The sequence below is a fragment of the Rhinoderma darwinii genome, chromosome 1, assembly GCF_050947455.1.
Source record: "Rhinoderma darwinii isolate aRhiDar2 chromosome 1, aRhiDar2.hap1, whole genome shotgun sequence".
Classification (NCBI taxonomy): Eukaryota; Metazoa; Chordata; class Amphibia; order Anura; family Rhinodermatidae; genus Rhinoderma; species Rhinoderma darwinii.
The window spans coordinates 623,182,638-623,198,018 of record NC_134687.1 but is presented as its reverse complement, the minus strand read 5'-3'; the positions used below and the strand labels follow the sequence as shown (position 1 = coordinate 623,198,018).

The 15,381-nt window shown below is 42.9% G+C and overlaps 1 protein-coding gene across 1 annotated transcript in view; it reads right to left on the bottom strand.

Annotated features, from left to right (window-relative positions):
- LOC142663481 (oncostatin-M-specific receptor subunit beta-like) overlaps nucleotides 1-15,381 on the bottom strand; it is an 87,498-nt gene that overhangs the window by 15,296 nt on the left and 56,821 nt on the right. Inside the window, exons 11-15 of the mRNA XM_075842154.1 lie at nucleotides 14,575-14,794; nucleotides 11,549-11,731; nucleotides 7,040-7,138; nucleotides 6,168-6,347; nucleotides 3,005-3,166 (exon numbers count right to left, since the gene is read on the bottom strand). Coding sequence (XP_075698269.1) covers nucleotides 3,005-3,166; nucleotides 6,168-6,347; nucleotides 7,040-7,138; nucleotides 11,549-11,731; nucleotides 14,575-14,794 — 844 coding nt within the window. The remainder of the gene's footprint in view (nucleotides 1-3,004; nucleotides 3,167-6,167; nucleotides 6,348-7,039; nucleotides 7,139-11,548; nucleotides 11,732-14,574; nucleotides 14,795-15,381) is intronic.

The following is a 15,381-nucleotide window of genomic DNA, read 5'->3' as shown; positions in this document are numbered from 1 at the left end:
TAAAGTACTAAATTCAAGCCTGCAACATGGTTTCAGTATTAGATCCAAGCCTAGAACATAGATATAGTACCAGAGCCAAGCCTAGAACCTATAGCATGGAGCATTGATACCGTTTTAGATTTAAGCCTAGAACATAGGTACAGTACTTTTTTCAAGCCTAGAACATAGGTAAAGTAATAGATCCAAGCCATACAGTAACAGATTCAAGCCCAGAACATACTGTACTCTATTCAAGACTAGAGTATATATATAGCAACAAATCCAAGCCTAGAACATAGATATTGTATTTTATTATAGCCTAGAGCATTGATACAATTTTAGATATAAGCCTAGAAAATAGATACAGTACTCTTTTTAAGCCTAGAACATAGATACAGTACCCATTCCACGCCTAAAACTTAGATACAGTACCAAAACCAAGCCTAGGACATAGATATAGGACCTGATTCAAGGCTAGAACATAGATACAGTACCAGATCCAAGCTTTGAAAATACATACAGTATCCTGTCAATACCTACAACATAGATATAGTACTTTATCCAAGCCTAGCACAAAAAGACTGTACCAAATTAAGCCCTAGAACGTAGATACAGTATCAAATTCAAGCCTAGAATAACCTGTTCCAAGCTTACAACCTAGATGCAGTAAAAGATCCAAGACTATAACATAGTCACAGTACCTGATCCATGCCTACAAGATAGATACAGTACCAGATGCAAGCCTAGAACATAATAGAGTACCAGATCCAAGCCTTAAAAATAAAGATACAGTACCGGACCTAAGCCTAGGGCATAGATACAGTACACGATCCAAGCCTAGAACTTTGATACGGTAATAGATCTAAACATGGTGTTAGGAAATGTCCGTCACTTTAAGGTTTTTATGACTACAAGCCGAGCTTCTGGGTGGCTGTAGCGCCCATGTCCGTGGACCGTCAGGATCTCTCACCCACCGACGGACCCAGCCATGGATCAATGAGCGCTGGGTCGCATCTCCCCAGGAGACGCCAGCGCTCACTTCCGTTCTGTTTGGCTGTGTCCCGTAGGGTGCGCTCGCACGCTGGTGCCCGGACTTAAAGGGCCAGCGCGCGCACATGAAAATAATTAGCAATTAACGCATGACCACCCTGGACTCATTGCCTAAACGTTGTTGTGTTTACCCGAGTTAGTCTTGAAAATGGTCCCTCAGTGTTATCCTGTTCCCAGGGTTCCCGTACCTGCTACCTGTATCCTGTATTCTGTGCTACCATTGTTCCTGTGCCTTAGAAGTTGGAGTCGTGTTGTGACTCTGGCCACGCCTGCTGTGTTACACCACATCTGGTGTCATCTGCTACGCTTTGTATCATCTGCCGTCTGAAGTACCATCTGTGCCTAGCCACTGCGACTGTCTGGACAGTTCAGGTACCGTTGTGCTGGACTTTGTATTATTGGGTACTCTGTTGTTAGACCAGCTGCCTCCCTGCTACGGCGGTGCGGCCTAGTGGGTCCACATACCCACAGATCGTGACATTGGCCCTGGTTTTTGGTGCAGAGCCAATCTCATTTCTCTGTCTGCGTCCTATCAGGGCCAAGGGTGGAATATTTAAATCTGCTCACTTTTCTCATTGTTGCTTGTGATTTCTGGTGTTTGCATGTGGCTGATCAAGCTCCTGGTTACACCCTGTATCACCTTGGCTGTTTGGACTCTTTGAACTGGACCTCGGCTTGGTCTTTGGATTTTCCCTCTGCTCACTGATTTGGACATTCTGCTCTCGGCTGGTTTTGATCTCTGAAGGTCCTGGTACTCTTCTGTTTTGTGATTTGGACTTTTAGTATCTCCTGGTTGTGAACTCTGCTTGCTGATTACCCCTCTGGTTTGTCTGGTTATCCGTTCTGCTATTGCCTGCATTACACCTCCTGTCCAACACCACATTCTGTAAAAGCAACCTGGGTTCTATGCAGCCAAATCCAACCTCTGGTGAATACAATAGAGTATCCTTAGACTCTGCTGACCAGAGTGGTGACGGACTTGAGGTAGCTGATTTACCTGCACGCTTGATCCAGACAGTCTCCAGCTGCCTTTTGGGAATTTCTTGTATAGCAATTCCATACACTTGTACTCTGGGGAATTGCTCAAGTAGGGATTCCTTGACACATAGAACATAGCTACAGTAATAGATCCAAGCCTAGAACGTAGATAATGTACTCTAGTCAAGACTGAAGTATAGATACAGCAACAGACCTAAGCCTACAACATAGATACTGTATTTTATAATAGCCTGGAGCATACAGTTTAGATCTAAGCCTAGACCATACATACAGTACTCTTTTTACTCCTAGAGAATAGATACAGTAATAGATCCAAGCATACAGTAACAGATTCCAGCCTAGAATATAGATAACATAACAGATTCAAACCTAGAACATAGATACAGTACCCGATCCAAGCCTAGAACATAGATACAGTACCTGATTCAATGCTAGAATATAGATGCAGTACTCTGTCCAATCCTACGACATAGATACAGTACTTTATCTAAGCCTACAACATAGATACAGTACCTTATCCAAGTCTAGCGCATAGATAGGGTAACATGCCCAAGCCGAGAGCATAGGTGCAGTCCCTGATCCAAGCCTAAAACATAAATACAGTACCTGATTCAAGCCTAGAACATAGATACAGTAATAGATCCAAGCCTAGCACAAAAATACTGTACCAGATTAAGGCCTAGAACGTAGTAGATACAGTATCAGATTCAACCCTAGAATAACTTGTTCCAAGTCTAGAACCTAGATGCAGTTATAGATCCAAGACTATAACATAGTATTAAAGCCTAGAACATAGATACAGTAACAGATCCAAGCCTAGAACACAGATACAGCACCAGATTGAAGCCTAGAACATAGATAAAGTACCAGATTGAAGCCTAGAGTATAGATAATGTATCAGATCTAAGTCTAACTGCAGTCACTCAATGTTCTCTAATTACTAACGGATGTATTACAACAATGTTATGACACTTACCGTCAGAGGGGGTATGAGCCTTAATAAATACTGCAGCGGTTTCTCCTCCATCTGTGATGGCCACGACAGCAACCACATATTTTCCATTTGGTTGTAGTCCTTTGATTATGATCTTCATTTTATTTGGATCCCCGATATAAAATCTGCACACGTGAAGGTCACCTGCAAAAAAAAATTGCTGCATAGATAAGATAGATAGATAGATAGATAGATACATAGATAGATTTAATTAGATAGATAGATAATAAAAAAGAGAAAAGCAGTAAAATAATAAGTATTGGGGTGTGTGCCAAGCCTCTAGACGTCAGCCTCCAATCCAGAATTTGTATATATAGGCAGCACTCCACATGAATGTGAAGGTATGTGCACACGATAGCAGGCATTTACGTCTGAAAAGACAGACTGTTTTCAGGAGAAAACAGCTGCCTCGTTTCAGCCATAATTGCTCCTCCTCGCATTTTGCAAGGCTTCTCTGACAGCCGTAAATTTTGAGCTGCTCTTCATTGAATTCAATGAAGAACGGCTCAAATTACGTCTGAAAGAAGTGTCCTGCACTTCTTTTGACGAGGCTGTATTTTTAAGCGTCGTCGTTTGACAGCTGTCAAACGACGACGCGTAAATGATAGGTTGTCTGCACAGTACGTCGGCAAACCCATTCAAATGAATGGGCAGATGTTTGCCGACGTATTGTAGCCCTATTTTCAGACGTAAAACGAGGCATAATACGCCTCGTTTACGTCTGAAAATAGGTTGTGTGAACCCAGCCCAACGTTTCAGCCCTCAACATGGGCGTTTCTCAAGCAGATAAATAGATAGATAGATAGATAGACAAAATAGATGATAGATAGCAGGGCCAACGTTAGGGGGGGGGGGCAAACTGGGCAATTGCCCAGGGCCACCATCCTCCTAGGGCCCTGTGCCCACTATAGCAGCCATAGCGGCTGCTATAGGGCCCGAGGCATGAGCAGGCCTGCACCGCCCGGCACATAACATTTATGGGCTGGGCGGCACGGGCCCCCTAATGCCCGGTGGCGTCGCTTGCACCAGGGGGAGGCGGAGTTAGAGACAGCCACATTCGATTGTATCTGCCTCAGGCCGCAGTTTCAATTGAACACTATAGGCTGCAGGCTACATTAGGCGGTATTATTTAGCAACCGTATGGGGGCATTATTCAGTAACAGTATGGGGGTATTATTCAGTCACTATGTGGTTATGGTGTGTCAGTATTAATCGGTAACAGTATGGGGGTATTATTCAGTCACTATGTGGTTATAGTGTGGAGGTATTATTCAGTCACTATGTTGTTATGGTGTGGTGGTATTATTCAGTAACAGTATGGGGTATTAATCAGTCACTGGTTATGGTGAGGCGGTATTATTCAGTACCAGTTTGGAGGTATTAATCAGTCACTATGTGTTTATGGTGTGGCGGTATTATTCAGTAACAGTATGGGGGTATTAGTCAGTATGTGGTTATGGTGTGGCGGTATTACTCAGTAACAGTATGGAGGTATTATTCAGTAACAGTATGGTGCTATTATTCAGACACGGTGGTTATGGTGTTGCGGTATTATTCAGTAACAGCATGGGGGTATTATTCAGTCACTATGTGGTTATGGTGTGGAGGTATTATTCAGTAACAGTATGGAGGTATTATTCAGTAACAGTATGGGGATATTATTCAGTCACTATGTGGTTATGGTGTGGAGGTATTATTCAGCATCAGTATGGGGATATTATTCAGTCACTGTGGTTATGGTGTGGAGGTATTATTCAGCATCAGTATGGGGATATTATTCAGTCACTATGTGGTTATGGTGTGGAGGTATTATTCAGCATCAGTATGGGGATATTATTCAGTCACTATGTGGTTATGGTGTGGTGGTATTATTCAGTAACAGTATGGGGTATTATTCAGTAACAGTATCGGGGTATTATTCAGTCACTATGTGGTTATGGTGTGGCGGTATTATTCAGTATCGGTATGGGGTATTATTCAGTCACTATGTGGTTATGAAGTTGCGTTATTCAGTATCAGTATGGGGGTATTATTCAGTAACAGTATGGGGGTATTATTCAGTCACTATATGGTTATGGTGTGGGGGTATTATTCAGTAACAGTATGGTGGTATTATTCAGTCACTGTGTTTATGGTGTGGCAGTATTATTCAGTAACAGTATGGGGGTATTATTCAGTAACAGTGTGGGGGTGTTATTCAGTCACTATGTGGTTATCGTGTGGTGGTATTATTCAGTAACAGTATGGGGTTATTATTCAGTCACTATGTGGTTATGCTGTGGAGGTATTATTCAGTCACTATGTGGTTATGGTGTGGCGGTATTATTCAGTAACCGTATGGGGGTATTATTCACTCACTATGTGGTTATGGCGTGGCGGTATTATTCAGTAACAGTATGGGGGTATTATTCAGTCACTATGTGGTTATGGTGTGGAGACATTATTCAGTATCAGTATGGGGTATTATTCAGTCACTATGATTGTTATGGTGTAGAGGTATTATTCAGTAACAGTATGGTGGTATTCAATTACTATGAGCTTACGGTGTGGCGGTATTATTTGGACATTATATTGTGTTATTATTGGTAATATTGGTCGTATAAAAGTTAGTTGTGTTCAGTAACAGTATGCAGGTAATATTTCATCTGGTATAGTGGTGTGATTTAATAACTGTATAGGTATATAAATAGTTTTTTTGTGTGAGAGGGGGGACATATGCTTTGGGGCTCGCAACGCTGGACGCGCTAGAAATGCAGTTCTCTGCCCACCGCCTTCGAGAATTAATTGCATTATTGATACAGTAATTCAGCATTTGGGGCCCCACTTTTAACTTTGCCCAAGGCCACACTTTGGCTAAAACCGGCCCTAATAGATAGATAGATATGACACAGATAATTTTCACATTTTTTTGCCATCTTAACCAGTAGCTCTGCCATGACCTCTAATGTATCTGCATCCATCTCCCACCTGGGGCATGTGTCTAACAATGCCACTGATATGTGATATTATTCGAGCACTGTGCGGCACAATTATTTGGGCACTTTATGGCAGAATGTTGTGGGCACTTTATGGCAGTATGTTGTGGGCACTATATGGTTATTATTAAGCAGTGCAGAAGGGAAGGAGCAGCAGGTTGTCTGGGTACCTAGCTTTATATGTTCATCAGATTTGTCCAGGGTGCAGCCTCTCTCTGTGTCGTTCACATAGACGTTGTATCCTGTAACAAATCCTTCCTGAGACCCGTCAGTCGGATATGGCGACCAATCCAAGAAAATTGACCTGGGTTCAATGTTAGTAATTTTCACATTTGGCTTCACAGAAGAAGCTAAAAATAATAGAGAAAAATATTTAAAAAAAATACAAAATCAACACCTACTGTACAATATAGTATAGAAATACTGAAGAGAGATGCTATAATTTCACGGTACACTTTCTGGCCAAAAGTTTGTGGACCCTTGACCATCACACCTATATGAGCTTGTTGGACATCCAATTCCAAAATGATTGGGGTTAATATGGAATTGGGCCCCTTTTGTGGCTATAACATCTTCCACTTTTTTTTGGGAAGGAATGCTACAAAATTTTGGAGCGTGTCTGTGTGAATATCTGCCGATTCAGCCAAAAGAGCATTTGTGAGGTTAGACACTGAAGTTGGGGGAGAGGGCCTGGCTCATAATCGGCATAATTTATTCCAAAGGTGTTGGATGGAGTTGAGGTCAGAGCTCTGTGCAACCACTCGAGTTCCTCCACGCCAAACTCCTCACCCCATGTCTTTATGGAGTTCGCTGTGTGCACTGGGGCACAATCGCACTGGAACAGGAAAGGGCCGAGCCCTAAACTGTTCCAGTAGATAGCGTTCTACTGGCATCCACCAAACCCAGATTCCTCCATCTGCCTGCCAGATAATGAGACGTGATTCATGAGCTGGGACCCTGCCAACACCCTGAGCAAGCCGGCCCTGGACAGAACAGTCAGAGCTCAGGTAATCTATACATGCGAAAATGTGTTTATATTTACCCAGTTCCACTGAATAACCCGCCATCTTCCCCAGGAGATGTGCCCCATCCTTCATAGAGCCATAAATTCTGAAGTCGTATCTCACTCCTGGTTTGAAGACTGTAATAGAGAAGTCAAATCAGATCTCAAATCATTTGAAACATGGGGCTCATCAATCTGCTTGGACTATTTCTCAATTTCAGTTCCATCAAAGGGTCTAAAAGGGATTTCCAGGAATTTAAATGGGTCATGGAGGATGGGGGAGGTAGGTTCAACCATTTTAAAGAAAACTGGCAACACTACGAGATCATATCCAGTTCTACAGCTAGAGGAGTGTGCCGGAGAGGGACACATTATTGGGAGGATACAGCCACCTCTCCGTTCATTCTTTGTCTGGATGAGCCCGCCCTGTTCTCGACATTGGTGCCGATTCCAGAGCTGGGACCCGCTTCTATCAGACATCTGTGGCATATCCCGTGGACGGGAATAACACTGGGAATGGGATTAACACTTTAAGAGGGTAAATAAGGGATCGGGCATATGGAAAGTCAACATGCCCAATCCTTGTGTCCTTCAAAAGAAAAAATTAGGAGACAGTGGGGCAGCTCTCATTCCAATAAGATTGTCGACAATTCCTTTTGACATCAGTGGGCTCTGCCAACAATCATGCATTGTGTATGGCCAGCGTAAGTTATACTGGCATTATATAATGCTGCTCCTGAGGAGGGGGCCCCACCATTTTTTTTCTCAGGAACTTTCACCAACCTTTATCTGGCCCTGGTACCACCTCAGTATTATTTAGGGGCCTCTCCACCAAGCCAACTGGAGGTTGCCCAATGATCCACCCGCACCCTCCTTCTTAGCACAGTCTTCCTTTTTGGCACCGGCCTTATTAGGGAATCTGAATATCGAGAATATGAGACTCTCAGCAGATCATACAATGTCGAGTACAACCCACTCCTGCCAGGTAAATAACCCTAACATGTCACTACCTGGCAGAGAAGAGAACAACGTGGGATCGGAGTGAGTGAGTGCGCTTTTTTCAATGTTGGGGCGGTAGCTGTTTTGGGGTAACAGTGGCTATTATGGGGATACAGGTTTTTTTTATGGGGTTACAGTGTTTTACATAGGGAACAATGTGGCTATTATGGGTCACAACGATTATTATGGAGGCAAATTGGCTATTATGAGGTCACTGTGGATATTGTGGGGGCAGAGAAACTATTATGTGGACAGAGATTATTATGGGGCATAGGTATTTTAAGGGCATTGTGATTATTATGCGGGCAGAGTGAATATTATGGGGTCACAGTAAATATTATGGGGCAGAGTGGCTATTATGAGGTCAAACTGATTATGGGGTAGGGTGGCTACTATGATTTAGAATGATAATTATGGGGTAGAGTCGCTATTATGAGGCCATAATTATTATTATGGGGCAGAGTTGCTATTATGGGTCACAGTGATTATTTTTGGGGCAGAGTGGCCATTATGAGGTCATACTGATTATTATGGACTAGAGTGGCTATTATAGGCCACAGTGATTATTATATGGACAGAGTGGCTATTATGAGGTCACAGTAATTATTACGGGGGTAGAGTGGCTATTATGGGTCACCATGATTATTATGGGGGCGCTAGTGTGAACAGATACATAATGTGACGGCCGCCGCTACCCGCTGTTGCCGTATGCTCACCTCTTTGCAGCATCCTCTGACTCCTGTCCGATGCTGCGTCCTTCCCTCTCTTCAGTCTGGTCTTGGCCTGCTTCGCCGCTGCTCTCCTCCTGTATCCACGGCACTTCCTACTGCCCCCTCTGCCTGTTCCATGACTATTCTTTGCCATCTGCCCATACCTCTTGCTTGTTGCCCATGACGACCCTCTTTCACCTGCCCTGACCTCTAGCTTTTTGCTCGTGATGGGGCTCTGATGCCCACCCTGAACTCTTGCCTATGATGATCCTCTTCCGCCTGCCCTAACCTTTGGCTCTGTTAACCGTATACTGTCAGCTGTTTCAATACCTCTCTTGTCCACGTCACGCGCTGCCAAGGGAGACTACTCTCGGAGTAGAGACCTGGTGATTCCCAGAAGCGTAGTCCAGAACCATGTATAGCGGTTAATGGGTAAACATCTGGAGTTGCCAAAGACTCCGTTACCCGGTTTAGCCCCAAGTCATATCCCTTGATAACTTAGTGGGTCCATACCATCCTCTGCAGGCCCTATGACAGTCTCATTATCCACGGGCCCTGTGACAAACTGAATGGAATTTCTGACAACTTGACAGAAGAAGACAACTAATATTAACAGGTGATTGTTTACATTTTTTTTTTTACAGAGAAAGATCCTTTAACTTATTTCCTCCCCGCCTTTCAAGAGCCATAATGTTTTTATTTTCCGTCAACATGACCGTAAGGGGAGATTCACACGAGCGTTGCGTTTTTGCGCGCGCAAACAACGCGGCGTTTTGCGAGCGCAAAAACCATTTGACAGCTGCGTGTGTCATGCGTGTCTGATGCGCGGCTGCGTGATTTTCGCGCAGCCGGCATCATAGAGATGAGGCTTGTCAACGCCCGTCACTGTCCAAGGTGCTGAAAGAGCTAAATCTTTCAGCACCCTCGACAGTGAATGCCGAACACAACAGCGAAAAACCTGTAAAAAAAAAAGATAAAGTTCCTACTTACCGAGAACTTCCCGGCCGTTGCCTTGGTGACGCGTCCTTGGTGACGCGTCCTTGGTGACGCGCCTCTCTTGACATCGGGCCCCACCTCCCTGGATGACGCGGCAGTCCAAGTGACCGCTGCAGCCTGTGATTGGCTGCAGCCTGTGCTTGGCCTGTGATTGGCTGGAGCGGTCACTTGAACTGAAGTGTCATCCCGGGAGGTCGGACTGCAGGAAGGAGACAGGAGTAATCGGTAAGTTAGAACTTCGTTTTTTTACAGGTTCATGTATTTTGGGATCGCAAGTCACTGTCCATGGTGCTGAAACAGTTTAACTCTTTCAGCACCATGCACAGTGAATCTCTCCCGACGTCGCGGACCGGAAATTTTTTTGCCGGGTTCGGCCAAAACGAGTTTGGCCGAACCCGGTGAAGTTTGCCTCGGTTGTCGGGGTTCGCTCCTCGCAAAGACACTCCGTTTGGATGCTTGGAAACAGAAAAGCACGTGGTGCTTTTCTGTTTTCATTCATCCTTTTCACTGCTGTTGCGCGAATCACGCTCGTCCCACGGAAGTGCTTCCGTGTGGTGCGCGTGATTTTCACGCACCCATTGACTTCAATGGGTGCGTGATGCGCGAAATACGCAGAGTTATTGAACCTGTCGCGCTTTTTGCGCAGCAGACAAACGCTGCGCAAAAAGCACGGACTGTCTGTACTGCCCCATAGACTTGTATTGGTCCATGCGTGCCGCGTGAAAACCACGCAGCCCGCACGGACCGAATACACGCTCGTGTGAATCCCCCCTAAGAGGGATTTTTTTTCTTTGCAGGACGAGTTGTAGTTTTTAGGGCCACAATTTAATCTACCATATAATGTACTGAGAAACTTTTTAAAAATATTTTGTGGGTTTAGTCTTTGTCGTTCACCATGTCATAAAAATGACAGCTAATTTATATAGGTTTCTTTTATTTTTTTACTACTCTTACAAAATCAAAACAATTTGTTAAAAAAAAATATTATGAATTCTTAGACCCATAACTTTTTTTTTTCTGTTAATGGAGCTGCGTGAGGACTTGTTTTTTGTGGGGAGTGAAGTCATTTTTGTTTGACGCCATTTTGGGGTACATTCAATTTTTTGATCACTTTTATGACTTTTTTTGGGCGAAGTAACCAAAAAGTTACAAGTTGTAATATTAATAGCTCGGATTGTTATGGACACAAGATTACTGGAAATGGGGAAAAGGTTTTTTAAATATTTTAAATGATAATATTTTTTTATATTCTTAAAAACTTTATCTTTATTGCAGTGTATTGTGCTTTGTGCATTCACATATTATGTCCTGCCTTATCCGATCCTCGCCATTAGAGCAAGTGTCATCTATAACATATAGATAACACCTGCTCTGTATTGAGCTGGTTCAGTTCCTTCGATCACTCCACACTTCCCACCTCCCGACTATGACATACAAATGTCAGAAAGTGGTTAGAGGGTGTGAATAGTTTTGCAACAAATTTTTGTTTATAGCACCAATGTATCTAAAATGAATTAATGATTAATAACATCCTACATGCAGGACCAGACTACACAGATTGCTTGTAGTCTGTAACCATGGAGACACATAGGCCTGCAAAGGAGCTGTAGACACAAAACTGTAGGAGATTATTAAACAGGAGTATTTACAAATTTGCTTTATTTCTCACTTTAGATGGACTAAAGCAATATATATATATATATATATATATATATATATATATATATATATATATATTTACATATTTTTATTCAATATTTTTCACTTCAGTTTCTTTTTATTTCTTAAATACAGTTTTATTATATAGTTGACGATCAATTTGACATAAATGTCATGATCTTACGTGATTTGATGATATCGCTCTGGACTGTGGAGTTGTACTTTTTCCATTGAAGATCGCAATGGAGAGATCTTGGTGAACCGCACCATTCCACAACATATCCGTGAGCGTTGTGGTTCTGCCGCCATGTTATGTAAATTCCTCCATCTTTGCTGTATGTCCTTTCAGTAGTCACTTGCTCTTTGTCTAAAGTAGGCAAATACATGAAACATTTAACTTTCATTCTTTAAGAAATAATCACATGTAGTAGTTACAGAAGAACAGAAGGAACAGATTATCCAAATTGTACTGTACGAAAAATACACATACATAAACAATACACACATATAAATACGTACGTACATAATATATATACTAGTCCTCCTCAATGAATTAGAATACCATCAAAAAGTTAATTTATTTCAGTAATTCAATTCAAAAAGTGAATCACATATTCTATAGATTCATTACACACAGAGTGATCTATTCCCAGCATGTTTTACTTTTAATGTTGAAGATTATGGTAACAGTTAATGAAAACCCAAAATTTAGTATTTCAGAAAAATAAGAATATTATATAAGCCCAATTTCAAAAATTGTGCATAAATTACTGCATCAATGTGGCGTGGCATGGAGGCGATCAGCCTGTGGCACTGCTGAGGTGTTATCAATGCGGCGTGGCATGGAGGCGATCAGCCTGCGGCACTGCTGAGGTGTTATCAATGCGGAGTGGCATGGAGGCGATCAGCCTTTGGCACTGCTGAGGTGTTATCAATGCGGCGTGGCATGGAGGCGATCTGCCTGTGGCACTGCTGAGGTGTTATCAATGCGGCGTGGCATGGAGGCGATCAGCCTGGGGAACTGCTGAGGTGTTATCAATGCGGAGTGGCATGGAGGTGATCAGCCTGTGGCACTGCTGAGGTGTTATCAATGCGGCGTGGCATGGAGGCGATCAGCCTGTGGCACTGCTGAGGTGTTATCAATGCGGCGTGGCATGGAGGCGATCAGCCTGGGGAACTGCTGAGGTGTTATCAATGCGGAGTGGCATGGAGGTGATCAGCCTGTGGCACTGCTGAGGTGTTATCAATGCGGCGTGGCATGGAGGCGATCAGCCTGTGGCACTGCTGAGGTGTTATCAATGCGGCGTGGCATGGAGGCGATCAGCCTGGGGAACTGCTGAGGTGTTATCAATGCGGCGTGGCATGGAGGTGATCAGCCTGTGGCACTGCTGAGGTGTTATCAATGCGGAGTGGCATGGAGGCGATCAGCCTGTGGCACTGCTGAGGTCTTATCAATGCGGCGTGGCATGGAGGCGATCAGCCGGTGGTACTGCTGAGGTGTTATGGAAGCCCAGGTTGTATGATATCGGCCTTCAGCTCGTCTGCATTGTTGGATCTGGTGTCTCATCTTCCTCTTGACAATACCCTATAGATTCTCTATGGGGTTTAGGTCAGACGAGTTTGCTGGCCAATGAAGTGCAGTGATACTGTGATTATTACACCAGGTATTGGTACTTTTGGCAGTGTGGGCAGGTGCCAAGTCCTGCTGGAAAATGAAATCAGCATCTCCATGAAGCTTGTCAGCAGAGGGAAGCATGAAGTGCTCGAAAATTTTCTGGTAGACGCTGCGCTGACTCTGGACTTGAAATAACATACATACAGTACATACACAACACACATACATACATAGATTCCTAAACATACATACCCGATACTTACACACACACACACACACACACACACACACACACACTGCATACACAATTAAAACACAAAATAAATACACACATACATACATACAAAACGTGTGTGTATATATATATATATATATATATATATATATATACATACATACATACATACATACATACATACATAGAAACATACACGTACTTACATAAATACATACATACCTGACATATACACATAATACAAAAAAAAAAAGTCGCTAACAGCATTATATGAGTCTTGTGTGGTGGGTGGCCAGCAACTGCAACCTGATCCAAGGTTGTAAATATTTCAAAAAAATTAAAAGAAGTTGCAGCACTCCAGTGAAAATCCAGTGAAAAACAAGTTAAGGTTTATTATACTCCCATAGCTGCCCTTACACAGTATCATACCCCCATAGCTGCCCCATACAGTATAATACCCCATAGTGCCCCCCACACAGTATAATGCTCCCATACTGCTGGCAGTTCTTTGCTGCAGCATTAGATTCACCTGTATCTGCATCCTGAGGATACAGATAGAGTTGAAATGGGGACATTCCACCGGCCGCCCGGGAAAACGGGACACTGGCCGGAATCAGGGACTATCCCGCTGAATCCAGGACGGTTGGGAGGTATGAATAAACCTTCACCTGTTTTTAACTGGATTTTCAATGGGGTGCTGCAACATCTTTTTGTTTATTTTGATAGATACATACATACAGAGATACATACGGATACATACATACATACATACATACATACATACCAGATACATACACACATACATACACAACACACTTACATACATACATATGTAGATACCCGATACATACACACATACATACACAACACACTTACATACATGCATATATATATACATATACAATACACATATACCCAATACACATACATATACAACACACATACTGTACATACATACATAATACACATGCATACACAATAATAAACAATACATATACATACCCAATACACATAATACAGTATACATACACGACATACTGTACGTACGTACGTACGTACGTACGTACTGTACATATACATTACACATATATACCCAATACACATGCATACACAATATATACACATGGAGTCACTATTTCTGTCGTTCTAGGAGCATTGCCTATACGTGTTGTCCGGGTTTACGTGGAAAAAAAAAGTATTCAGTTCTCTTTGGAACCCATTCTTCAAAGTAGGTAAACATGGCATACATATGTATACATACAGTTCATATATATTGTAGTGTATGCACATATAGAATAACACCCCTTTCTTGCAAATGACGCTGTATACAGATATATAGGCAGAAACAATAAGAACAAACCATTTGCAGCGTTTGCAGGGATCCTTATTTCAGCGGGTGGCGATCCTCCAGCGTTGTTGTGGGCGGTGATGCTGACAGAATACGCTCGTCTTCCTATAGATATACTGGCGTTGTTCACATCAAAGACGCTGATCTCTCTTTCTGCAGGCGCTCCCTCTAGTGGCCAGTATTTTATATTATAGTGAGAGATCTCTCCATTGGCCCGAAAAAGTGGTGAAGGCTGAAAAATCATTGTGAATTAATAATGTTAAAATTGTGAACTGATCTATTCACACAATTCTCCCAGTCTGAGGTAGACCGGTATTGCCAGCCTGTGGGGGTCGGAGGTTCTGGTAAGAACATATGTTTGTTGTGAGGTGCTGGGCAGAAGGCCTTTCACCCTGATATCTCGGGAAGCCGTATGTTTAGTTAGAGGCTGGACGGCCTAGGGTTTATTTTTTAACTGTTTTGTAAAACCGCTTTTCCTGTATGAAGACAATAAAGCTGGTTGCGGCCAGTTTCAGACCGAATCCCCTGTGTTGGAGTGAAAATTCTTAAGTGTGCCAACCGTCTTACCCTGGAGATGGCGATCCTGTGAGATAACTTGCCCCAAGTTGTCACAATATATACCAATTACATCTTATGATTGGTCAAAGGAGGGTGCACAACATTTTAAACATTAAAGGAATATAATATACAGGGTGGGCCATTTATATGGATACACCTAAATAAAATGGGAATGGTTGGTGATATTAACTTCCTGTTTGTGGCACATTAGTATATGGGAGGGGGGAAACTTTTCAAGTTGGGTGTTGACCATGGCGGCCA